The sequence below is a fragment of the Ipomoea triloba genome, chromosome 5 (genome assembly GCF_003576645.1).
Source record: "Ipomoea triloba cultivar NCNSP0323 chromosome 5, ASM357664v1".
Lineage (NCBI taxonomy): Eukaryota > Viridiplantae > Streptophyta > Magnoliopsida > Solanales > Convolvulaceae > Ipomoea > Ipomoea triloba.
The window spans coordinates 28,070,237-28,083,487 of record NC_044920.1 but is presented as its reverse complement, the minus strand read 5'-3'; the positions used below and the strand labels follow the sequence as shown (position 1 = coordinate 28,083,487).

At 35.7% G+C, this 13,251-nt stretch overlaps 2 protein-coding genes across 3 annotated transcripts in view; both read right to left on the bottom strand.

Annotated features, from left to right (window-relative positions):
* LOC116020984 (exosome complex exonuclease RRP44 homolog A) overlaps positions 1-5,314 on the bottom strand; it is a 15,828-nt gene extending 10,514 nt beyond the window's left edge. The window contains exons 1-13 of one of the 2 annotated variants that reach the window (XM_031261569.1): positions 5,155-5,314; positions 4,922-5,053; positions 4,670-4,827; positions 4,348-4,403; positions 3,512-3,634; positions 2,527-2,657; positions 2,199-2,439; positions 1,743-1,902; positions 1,093-1,333; positions 724-880; positions 565-633; positions 354-479; positions 127-179 (exon numbers count right to left, since the gene is read on the bottom strand). In XM_031261569.1, the coding sequence (XP_031117429.1) occupies positions 127-179; positions 354-479; positions 565-633; positions 724-880; positions 1,093-1,333; positions 1,743-1,902; positions 2,199-2,439; positions 2,527-2,657; positions 3,512-3,634; positions 4,348-4,403; positions 4,670-4,827; positions 4,922-5,053; positions 5,155-5,208 (1,701 nt within the window). In that variant the 5' untranslated portion in view covers positions 5,209-5,314. The remainder of the gene's footprint in view (positions 1-126; positions 180-353; positions 480-564; positions 634-723; positions 881-1,092; positions 1,334-1,742; positions 1,903-2,198; positions 2,440-2,526; positions 2,658-3,511; positions 3,635-4,347; positions 4,404-4,669; positions 4,828-4,921; positions 5,054-5,154) is intronic. The other variant, XM_031261570.1, reaches the window with a different exon arrangement.
* A 759-nt stretch (positions 5,315-6,073) lies between these two features.
* On the bottom strand, positions 6,074-10,292 carry LOC116019558 (glutamate receptor 3.6-like). Its single transcript, XM_031259827.1, has 7 exons — positions 10,027-10,292; positions 9,562-9,860; positions 7,895-9,249; positions 7,531-7,808; positions 7,365-7,396; positions 6,866-7,272; positions 6,074-6,782 (listed from the first exon to the last, which is right to left on the bottom strand). The coding sequence occupies exons 2-7, from the start codon at positions 9,824-9,826 to the stop codon at positions 6,303-6,305; spliced, it is 2,817 nt and encodes a 938-aa protein (XP_031115687.1). The 5' UTR covers positions 9,827-9,860; positions 10,027-10,292; the 3' UTR covers positions 6,074-6,302.
* Between the last annotated feature and the right edge of the window lie 2,959 nt (positions 10,293-13,251).

Below are 13,251 nucleotides of genomic sequence, written 5' to 3'. Positions count from 1 at the left end.
CCCCCCCCCCCCGAAAAGGTTTCATAATTCATATACAGACAATCAACTCAACTTTCAAAGATGATTGACACAAAATCAGAATGTTAAATTAATAAATAGAGAATACTAAACAATTAAAAGGCATACCCAAATAACTGAAAAGGCTAGTCTTTCAACATCAGCACGGAGTGAACAAACATCTGAAAGGAAATAATTATGTATCAAATAAGTAAAAATTTCAAACTAAAGCTATATGCCTAGTAAAATACTAAATATAGGGTTGACAAAATCATAGCCAAGAAATTTATCCATCAATAAAGGTGAATAATTATATTTACATATCATGCCAGTAGTCTAGTACAGAAGAAAGTTACCTTCTGTTAGAGGTTTTGGAAGCATGTCAATGCGACGCTCAACAAGGTAGACAGAAGTGCCCCTTTGTGAGGCCTCATCATCAAGGGGAGTCCCAGGATGAACAAAATTTGTGACATCAGCAATATCTAATATCCATTAAAGACCAACTTAAAATGAATTTGGTGCTGCTAATGTGGCCAAGGAATAAAACTGAAAATTTTACAAGGATACGAACTCCAACTTCAAAATTCCCACTAGGAAGAGCAGTACAGTGCAATGCATCATCAATGTCCTTGCATCCTGAATCAAACAGAAAAAGCAAATGTTCATAAAGGGGAAAGCAATATAATAGTTGTAGAAGAAGAATACTAACATATCAGGGCCTAATACCTGGAGGATCCACACTAAAAACACGAATATGACGCAAATCCTGCCTAACAGGACTTGCTAAATCTTCAGGGGACACAGACCAAGGTAATGGTGGCAAGCAGGATAAAACTTGAGCCGAAAAAGGTCTGGCATCTATATCATTCTCAATTAAAACCACCTAAAGTAATCAAGAGTGGTTGAGCCAAATTTAGCAACTTTCTGATAAATTCAGGTCATCTATACACAGCAATATATATATTATACAAAGGTGAACTGTGAGATCTTGCATGGGAAACAGAAAGAAAAGGAACATGATTGGTCTAAAAAAGCAGGCAACTAAAAATCAATCTTCTAATGTCTAAAAAGTGACAGAAGACCATTACTACATACCTCACTTTCTGTGTCTCTGTCACCTATTCCTCCAATTGTCCTAACATAATGACCAGAGGGGTATCTTGATAAAACATCCCATGAATCAACAGCAACAATTATCCGCTTGTCCAGCAGATTTCCCAGCTGTCGAGTTTGTATCCGTATCTTTGGTATTCTGCGGTCTTTAGAGACAAATAATGCATGGGCAACACCAGCAGAACCTGCTGGCAAAGGCATTGGCTCCAAAGACCCACAGTAACTGTGTGCACAATGTTTTAAAGGTAAGATGAACCAATCACTAAATAGATTAAGACAGTTTTGTTTCTAACACCAACACAGAATTCAAGAAAAGGAGTGGGCATACGGCCATACGTTAAAAAAAAAATTTAAAAATAAAACCCTTATTCTGGAAGTTGTTCATAAGCAAATATCACACTCATAATGAACTAATGAAGTTCATGCTAGGGTCATGAAAAGAACATAAAAGGAGCTTTCAGAAACAGTCCAAATATAAAGGTAAATTTTCACCTTTTTCAATACTTAATTAGTTAACTTCTTTAACTGTAAACAGATAACACATGTATTGTACTTTCATAACATGTTGATCGTATAAAACCAATTAAAACAACCTTCAACAATGAGCTAAATCATAGCATAACATGACTTACGAGTGCCAATTCCGCTTTATAATGCCAACAACACGTCCAGATGGACGTGAAGGCAGATGACCCGCTTCACTAGCTGAACTTTGCCCTAGATTTGTGACACTCGGGGCATCATCGGCACTGTTCGGAACTAGATGTATATCTTCTTCTTCTTCTTCATCTTTTATAAAACAATAAATAGATTGTTAGAAGATTTAATTTGAAATAGGATACATAAAATCGAGTGAACAGGAGAACCAACACGCAGACATTCGAGATAACAAGGATCATAACATTGACTTGGCAAAAAAGAACAATATTGGCACGTAAAGAATTCAAGACAGAATAATTTTTGGTTCAATTCTATTTGGTTATTGCTTCACCAGAGAGGCAAAACCAGTTCTCCCGCCAATTACTAAGATTCTTTTAAAGTATACCAAAATCATGTTTTCATGAAATAAATAAATTCAACAAACTAACCATTATCAGCTATTGCAAGAGATTTCTCCTCATGCCATTGTTCTCGAGGCAAAATTTCAACTGCCACTACATCACCATCAAAAGCCCTATTCATATTTGCACGCCCATAGATTATTATCTCATCACCAATACTTTCACTCCCAACATATGCTTCAAATGGATTATAGCGGTTAACACGGAGTTTTCCTTGGTGGTATATTCCACGATGCAAGCCAGAAGTAATCTCTGACATTGGTTTATGCTACACAAAACACAAATAGCAAAGGAATTTACACAAGCACAGCAATTATTAAGCCAAGCATGAGAGATAACCTTAGTTGCAAAATACCTCACTGTAGATGACCTTCCTCTTTGAAGGCCTCAAGTCCTCAACATCATCCATATTAACATCTTCTTCAGGAGGCTGAACAATCAAGTCAAGCAATTCCGGCTGACCAAGTGATCTAACATATGATTCAACTGAGATGAACGGAATTTAAAAATAACAAATAAAAATTAATCAGCTAGCTTAGATAGTTTAAAATTTTTATTTAAAAATGACAAAGGAGCAGCACAAAAATGGAAATAAGAGGAAAAAAAACATGGGCCAATTAACCATAATAAATACCCAACTTTTTGAGACCAGTTGCTATTTAGCTTAAGTTTTTAATTTTTGCAATTTATACCAGCCTTTTCTGTTGCAATTATTCCCAATTTTGTTTCAAACTGATCCAACTCATCTTCCTAATCATCTTTTTTATCTACTTTTACAATTCTAAAAATATCCTTTGTCCACCCTTACGAATTTCTTCAGCCCAATTACCAACATTATCAAATAGTTAAGTAGCTAACCTAATGGCAACTCAAACCAACACAACTATTATCAAATAAGTTTCTTATTCACAGATTTTCTATCTGTGGACAACATCCTAGACTTATTTCAACCACATTTGCTGTAGAAACATCACAATAAGCACCCAATCACAGGCCCAAAAACAAATTTCATCATCCCAACTTAGGATTTTGTTGCTGGTGGTAATTGGAAAATATATTTATTGGTAGAAGGAGATTTTAGAATATAAGGGTAGAAAATAACATTATATTTAGCAGGGTTAGGTCAATTTTGACTCAAATGGGGAAAGCAAAGTTTGCAACAAAGAATACAACTGCAGCAAAGCTTTGGCTGAAATTGCAACTTGTCTAAAGGTTTAGTTTTCTTTAGTTAATTAATAGGCCAAAAACATAAGTGAGTACAGCTGCAGCAAAGCAATCACACCAAACCTCATAAAAACATTCACAAAATTCATTACTGAAAAAGAGATGAGAATGAGCACCAGTTTCTGCCGGAATGCCTTCTTCAGAAGCCTTTCTCTTGTTTTCTCGATCATTGGTGATTAGCAACACTTGTGCTGTACCTCCAAGGTGATTCTGATACCATTGAGTTGCAACCCTGATGGCTATGTCATCAAAGTTTAGAAATCAGCACTTGCTCAACTAATACAGTTACCCTACGAAGGAATAGAAAATAAGACCTATATATACTCCACATTAATCAAGAATATATAATTCTCTTTTGCTACCATCATAGTGCAAGTACACCCTTAGGACAACCACAAAACCACCTATTAACATCATTTGCATGGCACAAGTAGTACATATCCAATATCACATTCTTAGACACAGTAACAGCTAGTGGATTTTGTGCAGTGGGGTCAAATAAGAATTTGGGTACTTTTTGTCAAGGACTCTGGAAGGTTATCCAGTGTGCATTGTCAGATTGCAAAAAGCTGAGGACGTGCCTTCACTACATATTACATTTAGATCACCTTGTCTAAGGCTCTAAGCTCCAAAATGTTCTGAGAAATATACAGCACCAACTGAGGTATAGCACCAATAATAAATCTTCTTACTTGGAGTGGAATCAGTAATGGAATTGGCATGTCCATGTAAATTAGTTGTCACAACCAAATAATTGATCCTTTTCAATATCAGAGAACATCATCATTAAAGATATGCAAGTAAAGGTGATTCCATGAGAACTACTAGTACTATCAACTTAAGCCAGAAGAAACTATTGAATGCAGTAAGAATGAGAAGTCATGTAGCAATAATGAGCATTAAGGAGCAGTATTTTTAAATGTAGTATTAGCCATTCACGGAAAGAACAAACCTCTGTCATTACGATCATTTGGACTTTCACCAGGCATGGCCTTCACATATGTATCCCTTCAGGAGCATAGGGGAAAAAAGATCATAATCTCAACCTCAGCATTACTAATTTTTGAAGTATAAAACATGGACAGACTTCATTTCACACTGTCAGTGTTTTATAACATGTGATTCCGAGTCCAGTAGCACATTGCATGAACTCAACTTAATAAATGCTATTGGTAGTAAAATGAAACATACATTTTAGCTACCATCCAACTTTAAATAATATCAAGGCATTCATGGATGAAAGTAGATAGAGAAAGAGGAAAAAGAGGACATACTTATGGTACTCATTGGAAAAAACAAAGAACTTCCTGAGAGAATTGCTACATAGAGCTCTAAGTCTATTATAAACAGAAATATTCTTGTTCTTCACCTCCTCCAACACCACCGATAACACCACCACATTATCAATCGCAGGATTCTCCAGCAAATCAATCTAAATTCAAAAAATAATAATAATAACCAAAACATCACACACAGAAACACTCCGTACAAATATACCGCAGCAACTTGAGCAGACGAAATAAGACCTGGTGAAGAACAACATTAGTGTCGACAACGAGGATACGGGAGGAGCTCAAGCGAGCGGAAGAAACATCGCAGGTTTTACAAAACGTGGCTCCGCAGTAGATATCGTCACGGAGATAGTGTTCCCTAACGACCTGCGATTAACAGAGTTTTCACGATATAGAATCCTCATGATAAACCCTAAGCATTCTCTTCACTGAATAGTGCGATTTTCAAGTGAAAGTTGCGAACTCACCTTGATTACTTTCCCCTGCTTTGTTTTCCGTACGAATGATTTGCTCTGCAGCATTTTCACAGCTGCAGTAATCGTCGACTTCCAGAGACAGAGAGAGAGTTTTGTGATGGTTGTTCGCGGCCGTTTGGGTTTATATATATTCGGCTCTTTCCGGTTGGGCCTGATTCAAAGGGACCCTAGTTAATTTTCCCCCCTTCTTTTTTATATTACTAAACCAAGTGTGAAGAAATACCTGGAAGTCTTTCATTTCAATTCTCATTACCTGATTTGTTATTCAATATTACACTTTCAGCTTTTTCTTTTCTACATTTTTCAATTTTCAAGATCCTTTACTTCTCTCTTTTACAAATTGTAACATTGAAGGCAAATGTTGGGAATAATTCCCAAATTTCTTTTAGCATTCTATATTTTAAAAAGCTCCTACGTGAACTACTATTAATAATTGTGTTACATATTTATCCAAAAGTATTTTTACGCTTTATACTTTTTATTCTATAAAGTGTTACACATAATTTATTTTTTTTGAAAACAGTGTTACACATAATTATTCATGTAAGAATTCTTTTAAAAATACATTCTATAAGGAAGGTCTCAAGTTCCTTGAATTTACTGTAATTTTTTTCTTCTAATTTTTGTACCACGATTATTAGATTTTCATAGTTGGTCCCTAACTATTAAGTTCTTCACGTTTGGTCATACGACTTTTAAAATATTGTCACATTTGATCTTCCGCTCTAATTTACGGTCACAGGTAGCCAATTTTTTTAGTTTAAAACTTCATAGAAAATTACAACTTTATTTTTTTGAACACAATAAAATCAAAAAATTTACAAATGGCAAATAAAAGTGAGAGTAATAGATTTCTCGTACCAAAAAATCATTAGTTCGATTTTTGTCAACATCCTCTGAGTCGAATTTGTTGCATAGGGCATTTCAAGTGTATTTTACTTCTCATGTGGTTTGCAGACTAATACACGATAATGGAATTATCCGTGAATATTTTTAAATAATGACTACAAGTTTCCTCATTATAGTTACATACATGTACTGTACCTAAGCCTTCATTATAAAAGTGTACCAACAAAATTACACATGAAGTAGCACACAACTAAACTGAAGATAGCATATTATATGCTCAACATAAATGACTATGGGATTTGGTCGGATGCTATTTCAGAATGGACTGTGTACCTGGAACCAGACATTGATACACCTTCATCCACAACACTTCTAACCGAGCCCCCCTGCCTTTGTCGCCTTCTGGACCGACTCTTGGCCAACTCTTCCTTCTCATCGACGAAGGAAAGGAACCTCTGCAGTCGTTTTGATCGCGATGATCTTCGGGTAGAAGATGAAGACGGCTCTGGCTCAGTGCGGTGTTGCCTAAACTGGCGCGTAACGAATATGAAGTATACTGCTAGAGCTAAAAAGCACGCTAATCCACATATCATGTAGAGACCGGAGAAGCTCTTCAGCTGAAGCCGGTTCACTTCAAGCTTTGTGGTTTGCGAGGTGCAAGCCCTTCTCAGCAGCCATTTGTCGTGGATTCTTTGAAGCTCTCCATTTTCGGACAATTTTAGGATTGCAGTTGACATATCAACTGCCAAAGGGGAATCTTTTGGGAATGCCTTGCAATAAAAAAAAAAAATGTCCAATAGTTAAAGCAACTAAAGAATTTGGTAAAAATGGCCAAATGCTTAAAGATACTTACAAATCCCCATCCGTTTCTGGTGAACTCGTCGCCCAAAATGCTGAAATCGCAGTGTGTTGAGAGGAAAACTTCCATATACGCGCGTTCATCGACCACAGCCACAACACCGCCTTTACGGGGGCCATTTATTAAGGCTTCAGCAAAATCTTCTGGCAGGTTAAGAGGAACAAGTCTGGATTCACGAATGCCAAGTTCTTCAATCAGATAGTTCCTTGCAAATGAACCGTGCTGATAACCAATGGGGTCATTTGTTGTAAACAAACTTTCGACTCCTTTAATGGAGGAAGAAAGCTGCTGCACCGTAAGCATCGAGGTGAAGCTAGCTGTGTAACTAGAATTGACAATTAAGACCACAAAGAGCCACATGATGAGGACAATGCGGCCTAGGGTGCTAACAGTATTCTCTCCTGCACGTAAAATGTCATCTCGTTATATAGCTCATCCCAGTGGCAACTGGCAAGTCCATAAGATGCTAAACCAATGCAAATTCATCACTTACTATGGGAAAAAAAGAGAGTTGAAAAGCTAAACCTGAAATAGGGAAATTAAAAGTGAACGCCAATGAGAAGAATTAAACTTATATGGATACTGTATATAGACGTATTGCTAAGACTTGGAATGAAGTGAAATAAAGAATTGGCTCAGCTCACTCCAAGGATACTGACCAAAGAATGGTGATGAACTGTTTTCTAGGAGGTCCTCGAAATTCATCGTTCCTTCGGTGTTCCAAAATCCAGACAACTGTCCCCACCACGAGGAAAAAAATTCCAGTGATGCACCACATTGCAGGAGTAAATGGCCTGAGAAAAGCCCAAGCATTCGAGCTCCACTCTTTAACTGGTGCCACCACAACTAACCCCGATTCAATAAATGGTTGAGTGAAATCAACCATCTTTGTTCGGTTGGTTGTGATAACAATGTCACCTATAGCAGCATCATACACCTGAAACGACAGAAATTCCAGAGTTAAGACTTGAAGAGGCAGAGTCCTGATAGTAATTTGACATTTGCAGAGAATCACAAACTCACCCCCGCTGTGATTAGTCTCACTAGTTCTGTATTATCTGGATTGGTATGGCCATCGCCAAATGGGGAAAATTTGTATGGGACAGCATATGGCAATAAGTTTAGTGCAGTTGTGAAGACTTCAATACAATACCCTCGAAACATATCAGCACCTGATTCCTGTCCAACGAATTCATGAAAGCTGGCTCGGTTAGGAACTCCAATTTTCAGTCGCCTCCCATTGTTTGGAAAAACCCACCCACGAGGTCTGTCAGTTAATTGGCCAGGCCAGATTACATCATGCAGTTGTTGTTCCGAAGAAGAATGATTTGGTAGCTTAGAGTAGAGAGATTCGGGAGGGGCAACTGATAATCCAGAGTAATTGGACCAGTACCCAACTTTCCTTAATCCGGTACCAATCACATTGATGACTTCAAATGCAGGGCCATATAGGTTCCTATCGGGGGTAAATTTTAAAAGACCTGTTACTCCTGTTACATTTGTCATCAAAATGATGTCACGCAATAGCTTCCCACCATCAAAGATGCTCATAGAATCGAGATGCAAACCCCCACCCTCTTCTGAAGTTAACCTTGGATCTTTAGAAAACGAAATCTTCCCACCCTGCTTAAAGAATGCATCAAGAGCATGAGCGAGTAGCCACACTGTGTCATAAGCATAGAGACCCAGAGTGGACAACCCAAAAGTGCCATTATTTGCCAACCGTTTGGTCAAATTACTCCACCTAGAGAAAAATTCCCTCTTCAATCTGGACTCGGGAGTGTAAATACGCAATGTTAGAGCTCCTTGAATATGATGTTCCACTACATCTGTAGAAAGCCGAGTATTAGTGTCAAGGACAGTTGAGAGCCAATGTGTAGCAATCCACACATATCCACCCTGTATCATCCCTAAATACTTTGCCACAGAAAATATAGCTAGGCCCTCGGAAGGATAGGTATGAACAACTAGGATTCGTGATTCAGTTAGAGCCACCTGAATCAATACGTCTCTCATATCATCAATTGTTGCTTCAGGTTTCAAAGGGGCTTTATAAGAGATCCGGCATCTCTTCATGGCCAGTTGATCTGCTAACGCAGCAATACCATTCCTTCCATAATCATCATCGACATAAATAGCTATCACTTCTCTCCATTCGTAATAGTCAATCATTGATGCTATGGCAGCCATCTGAAACAGATCATTCGGGGAGGTCCTAACAAAGAACGGATACTGAAGTGAAGAAAGGGCAGGATCAGTTGCTGCAAATGACAAAAGAGGGACTTGGAGCTCATTTGCAATGTTAGAGATCACATGAGCAATGCCTGAAGATTGTGGGCCTATTATCGCCACAGTCTCGGTCTCCATGAAGCGCATAGCTGCCAACAATCAAAGATTACACAGCTCTAATCAAACTCGCAAAAAAAGATCATTCCAACTACAAGGTTACAAGTTCAACTGGGGGCAACCATAGCCAATTTGGTCAGTCTGTTGGCTTAGTAACCACAAGGTTACAAGTTCAACTCCCAGTTGGAAGGGCCTATTGACCTTCTTGATTTAAGCCAGTAACCTAGGCTGGTTTACCTCCTTCTGATCCTTTGTCAGCTAGGGTCACTACAGCATAATTTACCTCGTCACCCAAAAAAAATATAGTTCATCTAACAAACATATAGATGTTGGGAATATTTTACCTTCAAGTATCCCAAGAAACCCACTAGAATTACTGTCAAGCATTGTGAGATTCAACTTGGTTCCTCCAAGAACATCAGGAATGGAGTTCACATCTTCTACTGCAGCTTCTACAGCAACTTTTGTCACTTTCCCAACCAAGGAATTAAAAGAGAGTATACACCCAATATTCACAACCTCAGGCCTAGAGGAAAGACTTGAATCAACCCCTTCTGATATACACCAACTGCAGAAAACCACAAAAGTAATACTCCAGAACAGCTTCATGGCAAAATTGAGCGGTCAAAACTCAAATTTCGCCCTGAAATGCACAGAAAAATGAAACTGCTCAAAAACTTACCTCAATAATAAGAATCACAGGCATTCCAAAGAAACAAAACAACAATAATCTTCAACAAACATACTAAGCTCATTAACATAAGAAGATACTAAAGTCTAAAGCATCAAAAGACTAGCATATTAGTTACCTAGTACGAAGTGAGAAGCTCTCCGTCATCTAACCAGGAATTGAGCGTGAAAAAAGGCGAAATCTTGAAAGCACCAATCAAGAACCCTTGGAGACATTTCCAGTAGGGAGTGTTGGCCACTTGGACAAGAATTAGTTGCTGAAAATGGAGGCAATAAGGCATGCATCCAACTAGCGATTTGTTCATTAAAAGGTTTCTATTAATGCAAAATTTAATGATGATCAGTTTGACAGTGGAAGAATTTCCCTAGTTTTTTGCTTTGAATAATTTATTAAGGAATGTTCTCTACATCTATATCTATGATCTATAATCTATAATTCTATATATCTATATAATATAATAACAATGGAGTGGTTAGTGTTATAGTAATTCTTGCATACTCACGTTTTCCACCCTTAGATTTTTGTTTTGTTTTGTTTTTCTAAGTTAATCTCGACTTCGTTGAACTATATCATAGATCTCGAAAATTCATTATCAATCTTATGAAAAGTTAAATCGAGTCAATCATTTAGCAAGCAAACTAGCTTGGGGGCTCATAACTGACCGAGTTAAATCAAGAATCATTCTCACTGGAAGTCGAATTCAGAATTTTGTAATTACTCAACCAACAGTTTGACCAACTTGACTGAGTTGTCCCAACTCCCAATGTGTTAATTTTTAAATTTTTACATCTGATTTCATTTTATCAAATGAATTTGCGATAAATTTAATAATTCCACAAATGATCAATAAATATAAAACATTGTAACAGGTTATATCAAAGTACATAGGTAAGTGATGTGTATACGTAGTTTCCATTAATGAGAACAAATTCCAAGTGTGGTAGGTTACTAGGTAATGTATATTGTGGCATGTGAATATAAATGATGATGATGATAAATATGGTGAAAGACCAATGTAAGCACACCTTTAAAATGTGAAGTTAGAAAAAAAGGGTATGTTATAAAGTCAATATGCACTTGAATAATGTATAGTGCGTGTATGCTACGGAGTAAATTAAGAATTGATGAACTAATAAAATGTCGTTTTGTACATTTCCGCCCATCCAATAATTCAATATCATTCATTCATTCCCATGTATCCTCCTCGTACTAATTACAATGCAATTATGTAGACAGTAATAATGCTATATATATGCATTTTGAAAATGAAAATACTACATGGTTACTTCCAATTTTTACCTCTCCCACAAATTGTAGACATTTTTTATAGGATTCATATGATGAAAAAATTCAACATTGTTTGTCACGTCCGGCAGTAAAAGCTATAGCGTAGAATTTTGAAGTACATATAGTATAATTATTTTGAAAATTATCTCTCAAATCAATAAATTTTACTATCATATTATCACAATTATAACTTCTTTTAAATAACAATAAAAACTCACATCTACTATCCAAATGTGCACATTGGATAAATCATGTTTATGTGTAATAACCCACAAATAATACATAATAATATATAAATCGTACTAGAAAAATATTGTTTAAATTAAAGACTTCAACTGAGAGGATATTGGACATCAAAATTATAATTTACTCATATTTATCATGCATACCTATAATATTAATTTACTTTCAAAATACTCGTATAACATAACATAACATAATTTAATAATAATAATATTTAAATTTATTAAAAACAACAAACAAAAAGCCAACAACTATAAGAAAACATTCTCTCACTTGCAAAGCCGGCATATATTGTAAGTTTTGCAATAGCTGGATTATTAGAAAAATAATAATTGCTAAGGATCTTGTGATTCAATAGCATCAAGTTACTTTCTTACGTGGGAGGTTGTATTGTAGATTTAAGCCACGATAGATAAATTGAGAAAGCTCACATTTTTATAATATTGCAGGAAATTAAATTTTCTTTTAAACATTTTTTTATAAATTATTTAATTATACGCATTGGTGTATTTATTCTAACAAATGGATATATTTTAGGTATTTTCTTTTATATTTTATTGTGATTTATTTTGGCTTAAACTATTTATAATATATGATATCTGATCTTTTAAATTTTGAATCATTATGATTAAGAACTTAAGATTATAGAGTTTACTAGTAATTAATGAATATAAAAGTAATGATAATTATTATGAAATGCAAAAATTGATAAGAATAACATTTTTTATTAGTATTTAGTTACCAAAGGATTATGATGATATTAAATTATGAATAAAATAATTAGGAGCAGAAATGAAGCAGTATGATTCTGTATGAACTATGAAGTCATGATGACTTCACACCCACGACTCACGAGATAACCCCTACCAGTGGTCCAGTGCATGTTGTTCACAGCCCACGCCAGTATAGAGACTATCAAATCAATAATTCATTTACGGAGGGAGTAACAACAAGAGTAAGCATGAATGATGAATCACACCAACTAATTAATATGATTTTGTGTTGTAAAACTTATGCTTGGGTATTATTCAATAATAGTGCTTCCCTATCAAATTGATATTGCACTAGTTAATACGATATTTATGTCGTCACAAGTTATAGTTATACATTTTTGAAATATTTAGAAAAATTTGATAATCTTGCATTGATATACGATAAGATACCGAATGATACTTTAATACATTTTGAAACACTAATTTAAAAATACACATTGTGCATTGAACTATATATTCATGCAACGTAAATGTGTCCACACTTTTTACATAGAAAAATATCTACAACTAGTGACAGATATTTTTCTGTACTCCATTCCCACTAAGATGGATGAGGAGGAAGTCATCTTTGTCTTGCCATGTCCACTAAGACGGATGAGGTGGGAAGTCATACTCGTCCTAGATTACTGTTTGCACTAGACACCCTCTTAGCGTACCCAAAAAAAATGATAGCAACTTAGACTATGAAATAATCAAAGGCCACTATACTTTATACACACACAATTGGCAATGCACCACTGGATGGCTTGCCACTCACCATGAGTCCCTATCATATGGTTTTCATCGTATTCACCATTTTCCTCAAAATGTTCACGTTCTACTTCATGCTGATATTATTTGGGCAATGCTTTTGTAACTTTTTGCTAGCTTTTACTTCCTTTCTCTTCAAAAAAGTTCACTATACTTTATAAGATTCATGATTTCAAAAAATAATAAAACTACAACTACAATTCTTATTCAAGTTATATTATATTCACATGCATATCAAAAGTATTGAATAATTTTTAGTATTACATGTATTGTTTTATTAATTCATATTC